Source organism: Mastigoproctus giganteus, chromosome 6 (assembly GCF_048544385.1).
Source record: "Mastigoproctus giganteus isolate SK-2022 chromosome 6, ASM4854438v1, whole genome shotgun sequence".
NCBI lineage: Eukaryota > Metazoa > Arthropoda > Arachnida > Uropygi > Thelyphonidae > Mastigoproctus > Mastigoproctus giganteus.
The window spans coordinates 175,866,946-175,885,502 of NC_143580.1; the positions used below are offsets into that span (position 1 = coordinate 175,866,946).

Consider the following 18,557-nt stretch of genomic DNA (forward strand, 5'->3'; position numbering starts at 1 on the left):
GCAACTAGAGGGAGCAATATTCTTGATTTGATTATCAGTAGTGATTCTTCATGCATTAAGAATCTGCAGATACAGGAACCACTAGGTGGCAGTGATCACAGTGTGCTGAAGTGGGATTTACTCAAAGAGGTAACTACCATCAGGTGTAAAGGGAAGGGTTATTGTTTTCGTAAAGGCGACTATGATGGTCTGAGACAGTATTTAAATTCTATACAGTGGGACCAACTGATGATGTTACCAACAGCAAACTCAAAATGGGAAGCATTCAAAGAACTTATCTTGGAAGCTACTAGGCTTTACATACCAACTAAGAAATATTGTTCAAGGTTCAGGCCTAAATGGATATCAGATGAACTAATGAGACATATGGCAGAGAAGAAAAATGCATGGGATACATGTAAATTAACATGTGACACAGAAGCCTATGATAGATATAAGTTGATCTGTAACGAAGTTACAAAGGAGGTTAGGCAGGCGAAGGCAGATTACGAGAAATCTTTGGCAAGGGATGCAAAGAATAACAGCAAGGAGTTCTTTACTTATGTAAACTCTAGAAGGAAGGGGATGAATCAGATTGGTCCACTTGATATCGATGGTTCAGCTGTTCATGATCCTGCTCAGGTAGCTAACAAACTATATGAATATTTTGCATCTACATTCACACATGAGGAGTTATTCAGGAAGGGGAATGCCATAGATGAAGTAAACACAGGCAATGAGCTAGATGATCTTGTAATAATTGAGAGTAAAGTGGAGGAGAAATTGTTGAAGATAAATACAAGAAAGGCACCTGGGGTGGATGGGATCTATCCAGTTGTATTAAAGGAGGCAGCAAAGGAAGTAAGCAATCCGTTAGCCATAATTATGAGAGCTTCCTTGGACTCAGGGGAGGTGCCCACAGACTGGAGATGTGCAAATGTAACCCCAATTCACAAAGGAGGATCAAACGCTGACACAAGTAATTATAGACCTGTGTGTTTAACTTCTGTTCCAGGAAAATTAATGGAAGCACTGGTTAAAGTAGCACTACAGGATCATCTTGACAAGAATTCAATTATAGCTCAGACACAGCATTGTTTTGTTAAGGGAAGGTCTTGCCTGACCAATTTGATTGGATACTATGATGTAGTCACAAAAGAATTGGATGGAGGGAATAACTCTGATATTATATATTTGGATCTTAGAAAGGCTTTTGATACTGTTGCACATGGAAGACTGCTGCACAAATTGGAGCAGTGTGGCATTGGTGGCAAATTGTTGCTATGGATAAAGGGATGGTTGAGTGGCAGAAGACAAAGAGTGGTAATTAATGGACACTGCTCATCGTGGACTAATGTTATTAGTGGAGTCCCTCAGGGTTCAGTGCTGGGTCCATTGTTGTTTTCTGTATTTATAAATAATATTGGTGATGGTATATCAAGCTTAATGTCCAAGTTTGCAGACGATACAAAGGTTGGCAGGGTTGTCAAGAACACTACTGACACTATGCTGCTGCAACAGGATCTGGAAAGGTTGAGCAGATGGGCTGAGAGGTGGCAAATGAAGTTTAACATTGACAAATGTAAAGTACTACATATGGGAAACAGCAACCCCAGAGCAACGTCTCAACTCTGTGGTACTACACTGACAGTGGTAGAGAATGAAAAGGACCTGGGGTTAATTGTGCAGGCAGATATGAAGTTCTCTGAGCAGTGTAGACGGGCTGCAGTGAGTAGCTCATGGTGTCTTATCAATGATATACAGGAATTTTTCTAGCAGGGATAGGGAGGTGATTATTCCCTTGTATAAGGCAATGGTCATGCCGCACCTTGCGTACTGTATACAGGTCTGGAGGCCTCATTTCAAGAAGGATGTAGAGCTGCTGGAACGAGTACAGAGAAGGGCAACAAGGTTAGTGAACGGAACGAAGGGTTGCTCTTATGAAGAAAGGCTTAAGTTTTGCAAATTACAGTGTCTGGAGACTAGGCACCGGCGAGGTGATCTGATCGAGGTGTACAAAGCCTTGAATGGTTTGAGTATGCTCAATGCTGATGGGATACTGCCTCTTGCTCAGAATAATCACCTAAGAGGGCATAATTTCAAATTGAGGAAAGACAGATGTAGGATAGATGTGTGGAAATTTGCCTTTAGCCAGCGGGTAGTTGGTTGGTGGAACAGACTTCCATCCCTTGTTGTGGAAGTTGATAGCCTAAATAAATTTAAGGCTCAGCTGGACAGGTATTTCGAACGAACGGAGGGGTGAAGTGGAAAAGGGTTTTTTTTTTTTTTTTTTGGCTGATGCTGCATAAGCTTGCTTTCTTGCACCATATGCCTCTACTAATGCTAATGTATTTCTCCTTCAATGAAATGTTCAATCATGTAAAAAACATAAATAAATTTTCAAAATCTGCTCTTCATTTCTATTTTTGAAGCTTCGTAAACAAAAATCGTGCAGGTAGCAAAACTCACCGTGCAATCTAAAAACTAACATTTTGGTAGTAAATGTCTGATCGAGCAAATCGAGGGATGACTGTATGTATAATAGTATACAAATTTGTATTAATAATTAATAATATTAAAATTAATTTTAACATTAAATTTATTTATTTATTTTATTAATTATTTAATTAAATTTAATTAATAATACAGTGGATTCCGGTTATTTGGGCCACCGGTTAATCGGGGCAGCCGTTTATTTGGGGCAAATCTTAAAAAGCAGAACCAAATCGAGAAAATAGCCAGGGTTTACTTTGCTTAATTGGGACAAAATGCCATTTAATTGGGGCAGGAGACCTCAGCACTGGAGATTACCCTACGATTGTCTCTGACCTTACCACGTAGTTCGGTCGGATTTCTGGAGGTCACAACCATAAAACAATAAAAACAATTAGCAGTCACCTGTTTATTGGGCTTTTGTGTTAGTGCAATCTATCATAAACGGACAGTAAACTCGATCTTATTGAATTTGCGGTAAAACCGACAGCTGGAATTCTGTGGGTTATTATGGTAAAATGTGTTTACACTTCCATGGAATCTTCAATCATATAAAAAAAATAATTTTCAGAATCTTCTCTTCATTCCTATTTTTAAAGCTTCGTAATTTGTTACTCCGTTCTCACTTGCACATGTTGTGTTACTTGCAATTTGTGTGTGCCGTGTTCTTTGTTATTGATTGCTTATCTTTTTACTGTTTTAAATTTTAACCCCCAACCACAAATGTCAGTGAACAGAAATGTCAACTAGTTAGTATGTACATATTGCAGTACGTATTAATTATTCCGATTATCATGTATATTCTTCCGAATTTCACGTATCATTTAATTTTTTAATTAGTAAGGTAATTAAGAGTAGATTTGTGCTTAATATATATATTTACTTTTATAGCCTGTGGATAATATTCCTCCTATTTTCGCTAATTAGAATCGCCGTTTAACAGAATTAAAATTCAATTCACAAACGTGATCACAATGACCGGCGCTTACTACACATCGTATAGTGAACAGTACTTTACTATGGTGACTCCATTGTAACGTGATTTGATTGTACAGGGAACCAATTGTAAAAAGATGGGGGCATACATTGTATTTTTAACTATTTACGTAAAACTTCGGATAATTGGGGCAGCCGGTTAATCGGGCCAAAATGCACTAGTCCCAATGTGTCCCAAATAACCGGAATCGACTGTATATATATATATATATATATATAATAGTAATAATAATAGTATACAATAATAATAGTATCCAGACAACCACACACCACATGCACTTGGTACCAGTACCAAGGTGTATCACAGGGTAGAAAAAATCCCACAAGGAGAAAAAAAGTCATAGTAATAATTCAACTGAATGGAAAATAAAATAGTTTAAAATGCAAAGCTATACAAAAGCATAAAATAAACATAATCTTCAAATAATCATGTTATGTGTAAATTACTCTTGAACAGTTGGAGGTGTAACAGAATACATACAATACTGTGAATAATTTTCAACTCACCTAACTGACACCGATTTCCTTCCCATCCTGTCTTGCAAAGACAGCGGTAGCCATTAACAAGATCTATACACTGACCACCATTCAAGCATGGATTAGACTGACATTCGTTAACATCTGGAATATACATAACCTATTAAACTATGTAGATAGGTACTATCAGTATAGATTATTCATTATGTTTTGTAATTTCATGAACAAATAATAACAGATACTGTTTGACCAAAAAATGTGAGTATACGTAGACATGAATCCATATGTAAATCTTACTTTTTATTTTGTGTAACATATCTTTCTAGTTTGGATACCAATTAACACATATACTTCTTTAAATAAGTCACAAACCTGTGTCATTACAGGTGCAGGAATACCACACACTTGCTTTTTGAAATACCAGAAACAAGAAAGTAATATGAAGAATAAATTCACATAATATATTATGTCTCTACATAGCATGTAGAGATATAATTCATACATATGGCCGCAAATATTTGCATGTTATGTGGACTGAAAAATCCAGAAAAACTCACTAGGGTAATCCTACTCCCTCCACCTGGGATTAGCTAAGTACAACCCCCAACTGAAGAGACCTCCAAGAATTTCTCTATTCTATAATTGGATTGAAATCTAAACAGTTTTGTGCACGTGAGATAAGAGAGAGAGAGAAGCAAAATATGTAATGCTGCGGTAGTTCTTTCAACTGTTTACATCATAAGAAAATTTAAGGAAACTCACAATGCATATTATTATTACAATTCATTATCATAAGAGGAGAAAAAAAAAATTATTTAATAAGCCAATATCCAGAAGTAAAATTAGGCAATTATGATCAATAAATGCACAGAGAGAGGACTAATTCACGAATTTAATCAGGAATTAGAAAATGATAGACTTGACATTTCAACTAATTAATTTCCAAATACAGGTAGCCCTTGTTTTGCGCTGATTCGCAATAGCACTGATCACTAACCACAACGCCATTTTTATTTTTATTAATTTATTTTTGCAATTTTTTTATAAATTGAAAGTTAAAATCTTCAGACAAAATTTATCAGCATCATACTGTACTATGTATCATGCACTGTTCACATGATTTAGGACAATCTGAGCCAATCAGTAATTAGCGCATCTGTATCAGAGACGTGAAAGATTCCCGCCCTCAAAGTCCTCAAAGCAAAGGTCCATGCAGTGAAGCATTCAGTTGGTTGTTGTTTACGCTATTTACATGTGTTGGAAATTTATTACGATAAAATTTTTTTATTAATTGTCCTATAATAAATCGTGTTATAAAGATTTTCATTTAATAAAATAAAGACATGCCATGTCTGGTAAAAGTAGTTAATTGAATCCTAATTCAATATTCGGAGGATGGAATCTAATGAAAGCCACCCTAATGTGTGTAGGGCTATGAATATGCCTCCACTGACTATTATTACAACTATGAAGAATGCTAATAAAATAAAACAACCGATGCAAAGTGATAGGTAAAGCTTTTGGTGCCCGGAACCTAACCCTGTGATTTCCAATTGACTCCATTATATAAAGGGTTTCATTTGCATCGATTCCATTTGCACCTGTCCCCCCAGGAACCTAACTCCGACGTAAATCGAGGGCTACCTGTATTGTTTTCCACCCTGAGAGAGCCTTCTTCAGTGGTATCCACATGGAAGAACTCCCAGAGTGGGGGTTACATTAAATTTTGAGCCACTAGTAATTTAATGAACTCCTTTGCCTAATTTCTAAATCAAAACACACAAGTTTTGATTTAAAAATTAAAAATTAATTCTTTATAGGTTCTGAACTAGAATGCTTCAGACTGAAAACAGTATGGTCAGCTGTACGATCAAATGAACAATTTCACTATTGTATACCCTTAGGAGTATTTATTAAATGTCCAGTCATTTAACAAAGAGCTTTTTTGAATTAATTTAAGCTATGAAAATTTTTGGTTTGGTGCATTTATGTAAATTCTCTCTCTGTTACTAAATATTTGAAAATGGTATTGTTTACCCATATACACTGGGTGCCAGTTTATTAGGCATACCCTGACCATCCAAGGGATCCAGAGACAATGTAACCTGTCTGTACTGAGCTATATAAAACAGAGCATGCAGTCACATACCAAGGGATAGTGTCTGTTCGCATTTCTGTGAGGGGATGGGCCAATATACAACCTAAATAACTTTGAGCATGGTATGATAGTCAATGCAGCCATGCCAGCACAAGTATTATGGGCACTACCAACTAGCTGGGGTGTTCATGCACAAATGCCTAAAGTGTACTAAGAATAATCGAATAACCATCCATCCATTCAATGGCAGTCCTATAGGTGGAGACAGCTTACTGATGTGACAGGTCAATGGGAGGTGAACACCGTCTGACAGATAGGCTACAATCAATCAGATGATGGCACAATATAATGGTGGTGGTGTGCAATGGTATATACTGGAATGCACAATACATCAGACCCTGTCACAGACTGGGTTTAGTAGCAAATTTATCAAATTCTGTTCATATCAGCTAAAAACAATCTTCTGCGGACATCATGGGAATGAAAAAGGTCTCCTAATCCAACAATTCTCATTTCCCATTGTTCCATACTGATGGCAGGCCCAAGTTATAGCAACAATATGAATCAATAGACCCATCATTCCAGGTGCTTCTCCCACTATCTTGTGGTGTTAACATTGTTGTTGTTATTTGATTTTTAGGGGCATTAGCAACTAAGGCCATATTGCTCCGGGGATATGCAGTGGTCATTCCCTGACCTTTCCACATCCTCCATATTTGGTGGCTCACGGGCTCGAACCCTGGTCTAATCGAGAAGCATGTGCTACGCACTGCTGCTCCTGCCCACCTGCCTACGGAAGCACCTAGGTGGTGGTGTTAATATGGAGTGGAGACTGTTTCTGTAGGACATGTTGGGTCCCCTGATATCAGTAGGTATCAAGAGGACCTAACATTTAAATACCCACAGTTTATCCATCTAGTAATGGGTTACTTCTGCCAGGATAATGCACCATGTCCCAAGGTATAGGTCATTTAGGAATGGTTCTAGGAGCATACAAGTGAGTTTACCGTACATGATCTGGTGTTTTGCCCAGTCACCAGATAACAACCAAATTAAGAATCTGTGGGATGAGACAAAATGAGCTGTTCGTGGCAAGGATCTAATGCCATCATACAATGCATGAGCAACTGAGTCTGTCTGATGCTACAAACAGTATTGCTTTTATCCAAATATTTAGAAGTAATACTGTTTTATATATAAATATTATAAATAGAATAGAATATAAATAGAATAAATAAAGATTATATTTAAAACCTGAAGATTTTTAAAAAAAATTTAAAACAAATGTTTTGAAGCTTAATTATAAAATTTTATTATTTAATTAAATTATTTGTTTCTGTTTCAGTAAAAGTGGCTGAAACACTACTACAATTGCAGAAAAGATTAAATGCATCCTGTAGCTAGCTGAATTGAATGAAATTGTGTGTGTGTGTGTGTGTGTGTGTGTGTGTGTGTGTGTGTGTGTGTGTGTGTGTGTGTGTGTGTGTGTGTGTGTGTGTGTGTGTGTGTGTGTGTGTGTGTGTGTGTGTGTGTAAAAGTAGTGCAATACCAAATAAACTTATGATACTGTGAAGTGTTTGTTCTGTTTTTTTCTACATTAAGACTGCATTTACTAAACAGTTTAAATCCGCTTTAAAAACATAAAAGAGAAAAGTCTTTTCATTATTTAAAATTTCTATGGCTGTATACAGTAAATCAAAATTCAACAAGCTTGCTTTACTAAGATTAATTTTGCTGTGACTAGCTCAATAAATAAAAGCAGTAATGCCAAAAGGGAAAAATCTCTCTTGAATCCGAGTAGACCCAAAGACAAATATCAAATATGTATATTGCATAAACAAGCTATAAAAACATCTCTAAAAATCCTTAACTAAGTCTGAAGTTTTTAGTGCCAACTGACTGATCTACAAATTACTATAATAAGCAAAAACAGAACATAAATAACAATTTGTGGTGTTTATGTATTTAAAAAATAATAATAAAAATAAAGAAAGAAATAAAAGCAAAATAAAAAGCTTACTATGTTGGCACTGCTCTCCCATCCAGCCTGGTAAGCATGTGCAGCTATATGTGGAATTAATTTCAGAGCATGTCCCTCCATTCTGACATGGAGATGTGGCACATGGATTATCCACTAGTAGTAACATAAAAGGAGAAAAAAGATAAAAGTTGCCTCAACATCCTTTCTAAATATAGTATACTAAAAGATTAGCTCAGTTTGCTATAAACCAGTCTTTTTAATCTTGCAAAACAATAAGAAACCATCTTAACTGCATCTGTGTCACATATGGCACCTTAATTAAAAAGCTTGCAATATAATCAGTAAAACTATTTTTAATCCACTGAAACCCCCAACAAAAAAAAATCCATTTTTCTGAAGCATTCTAATTGTAAGAACAAATATTTAGCACATTAACAAAGTGCTATGCTACTTTCTTTTATAAAAGAGCAATAAAAATAGATTGGTCTATAAAAGATTCATTTATTCTAAAATCAATAAAAAGAAATTTACCTATATCACATTTTACCCCAGAAAATCCCTCAGGACAGTTACACATGTATTCATCAGGGGCAGTATTTTCACAGGTACCTCCATTTAAACATGGTTCATGAGTTCCACAATAGTTTAAGTCTATAAAAAGTATTTTATATATATTATTACAAAATCAATTAGTTTAATAATAACACATATATGAAAAAGCTAATGTATAGCCAAACTACTATCACAACATCGATAGTATAGGTAAGTAATAGAACTTCATGGGATCCTTTATTTTTAATTTCAAATTTAGAACAATTTTTCACAATTTCAATCTAAATCATTTTATGCACAGTTTTGGGTATTTTTCATAGTTTTGAATACAATGTTATCATTAAAAAGATTATCCTAATAATGTTCACTGTGAAGTGCATGAATTAGTGAATCTTGTAAATCCAGCAAAACCAGGATTTAACCCGGATATTGAAGGAAAGTTCCATATTTCTAAAACCTACTATGTATAGCTCACCACTCAGCGTAAAATGTAAAGAGCATCAATTACCCAGCAGTAGTCAAAATATTCAAAAAGTATATTGAAATTATATTGTTTATGTTTCTTATTATAGAAAGACCGTGTAGTGCATAGCAATGCAGCACTTTCAGAAGTCTCTTTCTAAAAGTTCCATTCGGAAACCTCTAAGTTAAGGCATCTTACCCCAAATGGCCAGATAACTAAAATAAAGAACCTATTAAGATGCTGGAAGGCAGCCATTGTGAAGGAGAGGCATTTTATTAAAGGACTGTAACTTCACTTTGTAAAATGAATGAGCAGCAGTGTGTAGCACACGCTTCTTGATTAGACCGGGGTTCGAGCCCGTCACCACCAAATACGGAGGATGCGGAAAGGTCAGGGACTGACCACCGCATATCCCGGAGCAATATGGCCTTAGTTGCTAATGCTCCTAAAAACCAAATAACTAACTAACTAAAATGAATACAATGGAACCACTCAAAATATCTTGGAGGTCAGGAACTGGATACGTGAATAATTCTTGCCTACTCCAACCAAACTTATAAACATACAATAAGAATATATTGCAATAAATATTTAAAATACATATACTAGATTCAAAGCACTATAAATGAAATAATAAAATCTAGAAACACAGGAGCTTTTGGCATCTATGTGGTGCCTTTATCATGTGTAAAAGTTACATTAGGACAGTAAGTATAAATACAGTGCATTCATGATGTTGATATCAAGAAACCAGAGGGGGAATGGAAGGAATAGAAAACTGTAGTGAGTAGGAAAACAAAGAGAGGGGAATATGTGAGGAGAAGAGAGGCAGGAAAGGAAATAGTTCTCAAACATTCTGGACAGAACTACATCAAGGTATTCTTCTGTATACAAAATATGTTTTGGCACCCTTTTTTTTTAATTGTCATGAATTTTGAAAGCTACTAATCAAGCACATTCAAAATTCTGAATTAAATAACGAAAAGATACTGGGGTCTATTTCTTTTATTTTCAGTCTTATGCTAGTGACTGTCTGGAACTTTCTGTATATTTGGGCTGAAATTTTTGAATTTAATGTTAAAACCTGGAAAAGTATTACAGCTTAGATTTTACAATTTATATATTTCAATTTTGCCAGTTCAACTGCTTTTTTCTCAATGGTGCCGATGATCTCCATTCTCAGTTTAGTTGAAATATGTCATTTGTATACATCTTAAATGAATCTAAACTAATTTTATATAAAATTGTTTACATGTTTTGGAGGTACACTGAAAAGTACAGAAGAGCAATTTGATTAGCTACTATGACACTTTTTTAGACTAAACATATCATAGCAGCTAATCTGATTAATCAGACAAGATGTCTTCTTAAGAAATCTGTGCTGTGATGCCCATATAACTGCATTCCTGTCAAGATGATCCCTGCATTATTTCTTTAACCACAGACTCATTATTTTCTCTGAACAAGTCAAGTTTACAGTTCTGTAATTACTCATTTAGCCCTTTAATCCCCCCCCCCCCCCAGATAAATACAGAAAACATTTACATTCCAGTCCATACGGACCTCTTCTGAACCCAAAGACACTCTCATAATTATGGCTAAAGGTTTGCTAACCTCCTTTGCTACCTCTCTTAATACAATTGGATAGATCCATCTATCCTAGGTGCTTATTTATGACATTTTTCTCCCACTTTCCTCTTAGTTATCACAAAATCATTTAGTTCCCTATAATTTGATATGCCTAAAAAATTCCTTGTGCAAGAATAGATGCAAAATACCTATTCAGTTTGTCAGCAACCTGAGCAGGACCTTCAACAGTTATGCCATTCATATGTAGGACAATGGTGTTCATTCTGTTCCTCATAGTATTAACATAAGCAAAGAATTCTTTGCATTCATTCAATATTCTGATAACATTCATAAACAAGATTCTGATAACACTGATTTGTATTTGTCTGCAAATATTTATGAAGCAATGGCTAATATACAAGTTGAAAACCTGAAAACATAATGTACTACACTTGTTTTTTTGGCACTTTGAACTTTTTTTCCATGCTATTCAAAAAAATGGCAATTTTTAAAAAGATCTCATTAAACTAAACGTGAATAAATATAGTATTAACAATAATAATAATGCTGTCATTAATGAAATTTAAAATTTAATGATGCCAATATTGAACACAAAAAATTGATTACTGCATGCAAGGAAAGCAGATGAAAAAAAAAGCTAAGGAGATCATGAAATTATAACAATGATATACATTGAGTAATATCATTGTTGCAATTTCATACACAATAATATACAGTGTAAAGCATGGCCTTTCTACCTTCCAAGTTTCAAGTAAACTTGAAATAACTTGAAACTTTTCCTGCACTGGAAATGATTTCTATAAAGTAAATAAATAAATTACACTGTAAACAATTCCTAGAATTTAAGCTCTATCATTCCATTCTCAAAACTAAAATCCAAGAGGAAGGAGGATTATATTTGAATTTATTCCTTGTTGTGGGTTTAAAAAAAAAAAAAAAAAAAAAAAAAGGAAAAAAAAGTAACATAAGAAAGTCTAAACAGAAGCACTGGAGACAAAAAAAAATGCATGGTACTTCATAGGATTAACCATGTGATCAAAAGCAAAAAGCATTAAAAGTGGGAAAGTGCTATAAGCACGAAAGAGTGTTAAGGGAAATTACTGTATGTTGAAGAAATTTTCTGTATTGTAAAGTGCATCAAAATACTGAAATGTAGATAAGTACTAATTTTGGTGAAACATTTTGCAGACCACTTGGGTAATGCTAATGGAACACTGTGATAACAAGAATAGATTTGTGTATAATATAAATATAAAATTCAACACCTGCACAATCACCTATTCAGGGGCAGATCCTGAGGTTTTCTGAGGCCTGAAGATTATACAATTTTTAGGGACCTCTTTAAGAAAAATAATACAAAATTAGGTATAAAAGTGAATATTTATTTAGAATGAGAAAAGAAATCACAACAAATTATAAACTTAAACAAAGCTGACAATACCACAAACATTACAAAATCCAGAAAATAACAATATTTTTATTAATTAACTGCCTGACACACCTCTATAATACTTTTTTTGCTACATTTTTTGGCTGCATACTCTTTGATTGCCTCTTCATATGACAATTTTGTACTGTCATTTTCTATAGAGATGAATAGAAAGATAATTCAGTCTTTTCTCTAGCATGGTTGATCAAAATTTGATTTTTATTATTGACAGTTTAGAAAAGTTTCTTTCAGCTTCACATCACAACTCATTATTGGTAATGTCGAGTAAATTTTTAGGTTTAGGATTTCTGTCAAGTTTGGGGAAAACCTCTATCAAGAGTTTCACATATGAGCTGTAAGATTTCAGGGCATTTCAAGTTTTCTTGTGCAGTAACTAATCTTAAATACTCTTTGAACTGACGACACTCATTAATCAGGTTGTTATCGATGTCCTCGTTGCAGTGGTGTATTATGAGTTTTATGTTGTCTTCATCGATGCCAGTATTTCATGTTAAATTAGTAAGAAATTTAAATCTTTTTCTAATGTGTTCATTTCATATGATTCACTCCTATTCATATCGTGATATGACCTCTGGCCCTGCAACTTTGTATCACAACACACCGGGTGAGTCAGCACGGAGGCAACAGGAGTATTCCTATAAGCCATTCCTACATCAGGACAGCTAGCAATAACTTAAGTATACAGGGAAGTGACTGCAATCCACAAAAATATCCCACTAAACCTAAACTAAGTGTATCCCCAACTCAATTTCCCTCAACTAGATCTCTTTCCAGCCAGAATCTGCATTGCTATTCACAACCCTTCATTTTTGGCCTGATAACATGTCTCAAATATAGTGGATCCTAGTACCAGCAAAAAAAAAAAAACAGCCCTGGATCTATACTAATAATAATTTCATTGAAAGTTACCTTGATCACAGAGAATTCCACCCCAGTTGAGATCACATATACACTGCCATGGAAATCCATTACAGTAGCCATGTTTGCAGCCAGGATATGGTACACACTGATCGCAAAGTTCAGATTTCCACCCATGCCGACATCTGAAATGTTGAGAAAATCTATTTAAGAAGTCATTATAAATATAGTATTTACTTATTCATTAAAAAAGAGAAATTTAAATGCTAGTATAAGTGTTCTGGAACTCGTGGTTCCTGGTGTAATAATATTCATAAATTCTAATCTTCCCCTCTCTTTACTAAGCATGGGAACTGCTGCAGAAGGGAATGAAAGCTTAAAAAGGTCAAGTCTTCCCTATTTTAACTCCATTGATCGATCCATCCCACCCACCAATGAAAATTCCTGACAATGCACCTGCTACTAAATAAACATATACAGGAATTCCTTTCCTGCAAAATACATTTGTTATTTTCACCAAACTGTAATAATAATATTGGAATTTATTTCTGCTATATAAAAACATTTCAATAAGAAAGAAATATACAACACAGTACAAATCATTATTTTTAGAAGATTTATACAAACCTTCTAAAAGATACATAATAATAACTCATTAAGGAAATAAGATTCCTTTCCAACAAACCCCAGGGGCTCACATCTGGTGAGTAGGGGCTTAGCATACCCAGGGTCCTGAGCTGGATATCATCATTCTTCCCTTTCTTGGTGATTCCCTTCTACTTTTGACACTCTCACTCTCTCTCTCTCTCTCTCTCTTTTTTTTTTTTTTGGCTGGTGCAGCCAAAACCTCAGACTTCCTTGCACCTTCCTTGCTAACAACAATAATAATAATAATAATAATAATAAGTCATAGTTAGGTTTTTCTATGATGTTTATACATATATTAATCACATAACAAAATCACAGTAACCTTATATGTCAACAGAAATCAGTTAACCCCCCCCAAATGGGGTGTTATTAGTAAAAATAATTTCTATTTAAAATACAACACATTTTAAAGAAGGAAACAGAAAAAAGTAAGAAAAGCAGAAAAGGGGAAAATACATCTGAGTATCATTCTTCTACCAACCAGAGACAGTGTAGGCTACTTCTTAAAACTAATACTTTTTCTACACAGAAATTTAATATGAGACATTATTATTATCTTATTATTATTATTATTATTAGCCATAACCATATGGTGTAACGAAGCCTGAGGCTTATTCTGCACCAGCCAAAAAAAAAAAAAAAAAGAAAGAAAATTTTTGAATTACAAACTTTTGAAAATTTTTTTTTCAAACTCTTGCACACCCAGTGTTCAAAATTTTGAACCCTGGGTGTGCTAAGCCCATAATCACCAATAAGGAGACTCAATTTTAAAATCCAGGTTGTATAATATGGTGCCTAATAATGCCATTGCCCCATATCTATTCAGAATAGATTTCAATTCAAAATGGATGGATGATCAAATAAACATGATCATGCCTTTCTAAAGTTATAATGGGAAGTTCCTAAAAATTTCTCATACTCTCATAAATTAAACTTAAACTTTTACAAAAGATTTAAGTTTCTGATCTGGAAGAAAAATCTTATTTCAATAACAAAGATTTTCTATTAGAAACATTATTCCAAATTTTATTGCCAAAAATTAATTTCAGCAACATAATTATCAATTTATTATTATTATTAACTTACTTTCAGTTTCGCAATGCTAAATATAATGTAATAATAAATACTTTTAATAAATATAATAAATGCATTTTTATAAAGGTCTCTACTAGTAAGTGGTGCAAATATTCCAATGTCATTTCTACTTAGCACATACCATTTCCGCCCTTCTCCCAAAACCCTTTAACCGGACACTAAACACACCAATAGCAACGCAGCCGGGATCGTGTCGTTTCTTGGATGACAACCGGTATTTTAAACACGGCTAGCCCGATGAGGCGCCGGCTCGTGACATAGCGAACTGGCTAGGCCATGCCATGTGCCCGGGTGGCAGACGCCACGAGCAGACCGATAACAACGCGCGCGACTGGACCCACTTTCTCACGGGAAACCCGCTGCTCATACATACCAGACCCTAGTTCTGGCACGTGTACTGTGGCCCGACTCTTTTGCTGAACTGCCCGCCAAGCCCGAAGGCAGTGAAGCAATGAGCTTTATCATCATTCCCCCACACGCTCGTCGGCTGCCGGGACAATTATGTGCGGTGCACGAAGGGAAAAAAAAATAAAAAATAAAAATAACAAGAGCCGAAGGATCTTCATTAGAAGCCGTAGGCGCTTGGCCACGGTTAAATCGTACCTGTAGGCCCTAGTGACCATACGGGGGCAAATGTGCCTCCGTTCTTAGCTGCCTACCTTGACCCCACAGTGCAACCTCGAACCACACCCAGCAGGACTACAAAGTGAACAGTTTACCTATATGATAAACATTATCCCCGTGTTCACGTGGACGAAAAGTTACTAAGCATGTTCCAAATGAACGTTGTCATTCACGGATAAATGCACTATTTATTTTGTGCCTTTCGTTAAAAAGAACAACAGGAAACAATGCACTGCATCGAGCAACATGCGATTATAAATCCCGTATGTTTTTTTCCAAGATTCGAAATGGAAAAAAATTTACGAAACTGAAAGTTCGTTAATAAAAACACCTTACTTTTTTTGATAATGAAATACAGTGAAACTTCCCTTTAACGGACAGCCACGGGGAACGAAAATGTGTCCGTTAGAGAGAAGTGTCCGCTAACAAGAAGTCTGAGGGAGAAAAAAAAAAAAGAAAGAAAGAAAAATCGTTAAACGTTTAATGTAAAATTAAATTAAATTATATACAGATTTTGCACAATATTTTTGTAAATAATATACATACAATTGTGCTATGCATATTATGACTTTATCTTAAGAAAAATACATATAGTAATCACTTATTTTCTTCTGCACCTTCTTCCGGCTGATAATTTTGTTTTCAACATTTGTTTGGAGTGAAGAAACCATCGAAAGTCCTTCAGTATCTTCTTTAGCGGCGAAAAACATTTTTAAACGATTGATTTGTATGAGTGCTTCTTCTATTTTCATCGGTGGTTCGTCGTTAATATGTTCTTCGACAGAATGACCTCCTTCCATTTCTTCATCCTCATGAGGAACTTCTTGAAAAATATCGATGATAATGTCGTTGATATTTAGAGCACCATCTTCTGTACTGAGGTTTGAGTCTATATCTTTGTAGCCAGGGTCACTTGTAGCTGAAGTATCGTACATTATCAATAGATGTTGAAGTTCTTGTTCTTCTTGGTGCTCCACATCGCTGTTCACAACTTCAATTTTGCGTTTGAGAAGCCAGACTTTACAAACAGTTCACGACAGTTTGTTTTCTAATTGCGTTTACTGAAGAGGAAATCCATTGAATGGCATCTAGGATGCTGATTTTCTTTGCAAGGTCACTCGCACATGTTACATCGTTCATGTTTGCAATGAGATGTCTTAAAACACGTTTTCTGTAGTGAAGTTTAAAATTTTTTATTATCCCTTAATCCAAGGGCTGACACTCTGCAGATGTGTTTGGTGGCAGAAAAATGATTTGAATGTTGGAAAATTCAATGTGCGGGTGAGATGCAGCATTATCCATGAAAAGAATAATTTTTCTGTTTTGACGAATCATGTTTTGGTTAAAGTGACTTATCCATTCGCTCGTGATATCTCGTGTCATCCGCGCTTTTTTATTAGACTTCCAGTCAACATCCCAAAGATTCAACTTTATGCCCTTGAAACAACGAGGATTTTGTGGGTTTCCTATAACAAGAGGTTGTTCAAAGTCTCCCAGCATATTTGTACACAATAGTACAGTCAAGCGTTCCTTAGAAATTTTTCCGCCCTGGCATTTTCGTTTTTTAGACTCGTGTTTTCAGGAAGAGCTTTAAAAAAAAAACCCTGTTTCGTCACAGTTGTAAATATCCTTAGCTTCAAAATCACGACGTAACTCTTCCAATTTGACGGTCCACTCTGTTACAACCCCAGTATCAACTGATCCACCTTCACCACTTACGGTTTTCGAAGAAATTTTATGCCGAGTTTTGAACTTGTCTAGCCATCCCACAGAACTCATTTACTCCCATAGATTTCGCAACCTCCAAAGCCTTTTCCCTAATAATAGGCCCATTAATGGGAATTTTTTTAGCACGTGCGCGACAAATTTGAAGTCCAACAGTTTTCGGGAATGATTTTTGAACCTGATCATTTACGTATTGCCAAAATTGTTTGAGAAGGTCATTTTTTTTCTTTAGGATGTCGCTTACCTGCGTCTTCCCGATTTTGAATTTTACAGCGAGATTGCGAACACTATTTTATTGCCGATCATACGCATTAATGAGTTCAACTATCTTTTAAAGTTAAATGTTTACGAGAAGACATTGTGCACTTCACACGACACGGAACAAAACTGAAAACTGAAACTGAAAAGACGAAAGGCCGACCATATTCCCCCCCCCCCTCCCTGCACACACCGAATTCATCAGAAGTTTTACACGTGCCTTAAAATTCTTGAAAAAGGGTTTAGAACCGCGACGTAAACCTTGATAAAATTCAGAGAATCGGAAATAGAAAACAAACACACGATTGAGGCAATACGTGTAAGAAACGTTCCTAGAAAAAAGGGCCGTGAGCTCGCCCGCTGTCCGTTATGGGGAGATCAAAATATGTGCAAATCTAAACGAAACAGTGCAGATTGCCTGTCCGCGTCCGTTACAGAGAATGTCCGCTAGACAGAAGCTGCAAACACGTTAAAACCAATGGAGGTGAGTTGGGGAATTTGAAAATGTCCGTTGTAGAGAGATGTCCGTTAACGAGAGGTGTCCGTTAGGAGAAGTTTCACTGTATATATACACATATATTGGTGTTCGAAGAAAGTGCATCACCAAGGAATTTCACATTTCTAACAACCGTTTTACACGATGGTATGTTACATTAATGGCGAGCACCACAAACAGAAATATAAACAACAGATATTTATTAATATTTAAGGCAAAACTAAGTAATATTTGACAGATGTTCTCAAAATATTCCAAAATGAGCATTTGCAACCTTTATACAAATGTAAACACATTACTGTCGAACTTCTAATGCAGAGACGAATGAAAGAGTAGTGGAAAGCATAAGCAGGCAAGAAGTGGAAAGCGCACTCAGAAAAATGAAGAGGGGGAAAGCAGTAGGTGTTGATCAGATACCAGTAGAGGTATGGAGAAGTCTGGGAGAAGAGGGGATCGATATCCTATGGGACTTTATGGAAAATATTTTGTGGCAGCAGGAGAGGATACCCAATGAGTGGAGGGAAAGTATACTTGTGCCAATCTATAAAGGAAAGGGTGATGTGCAGGAATGTGGGAACTACAGGGGAATAAAGTTAATGTCTCATTCGACGAAGATCTGGGAAAGAATTGTGGAAGGATAAGGCAGGAGACGGAAATAGGAGAGGAACAGTTTGGTTTCATGCCGGGAAGAGGAACAACAGATGCGGTCTTTGCTTTAAGGCAGGTGATGGAAAGATACAGGGAGATGCAAGTAGATTGCACATGTGTTCATAG

At 35.6% G+C, this 18,557-nt stretch overlaps 1 protein-coding gene across 1 annotated transcript in view; it reads right to left on the reverse strand.

Annotated features, from left to right (window-relative positions):
- The window catches only part of LOC150084767 (protein jagged-1-like), a 212,324-nt gene that overhangs the window by 73,450 nt on the left and 120,317 nt on the right, over positions 1–18,557 (reverse strand). Inside the window, exons 5-8 of the mRNA XM_090376349.1 lie at positions 12,989–13,122; positions 8,556–8,675; positions 8,064–8,177; positions 3,976–4,089 (exon numbers count right to left, since the gene is read on the reverse strand). Coding sequence (XP_090232475.1) covers positions 3,976–4,089; positions 8,064–8,177; positions 8,556–8,675; positions 12,989–13,122 — 482 coding nt within the window. The remainder of the gene's footprint in view (positions 1–3,975; positions 4,090–8,063; positions 8,178–8,555; positions 8,676–12,988; positions 13,123–18,557) is intronic.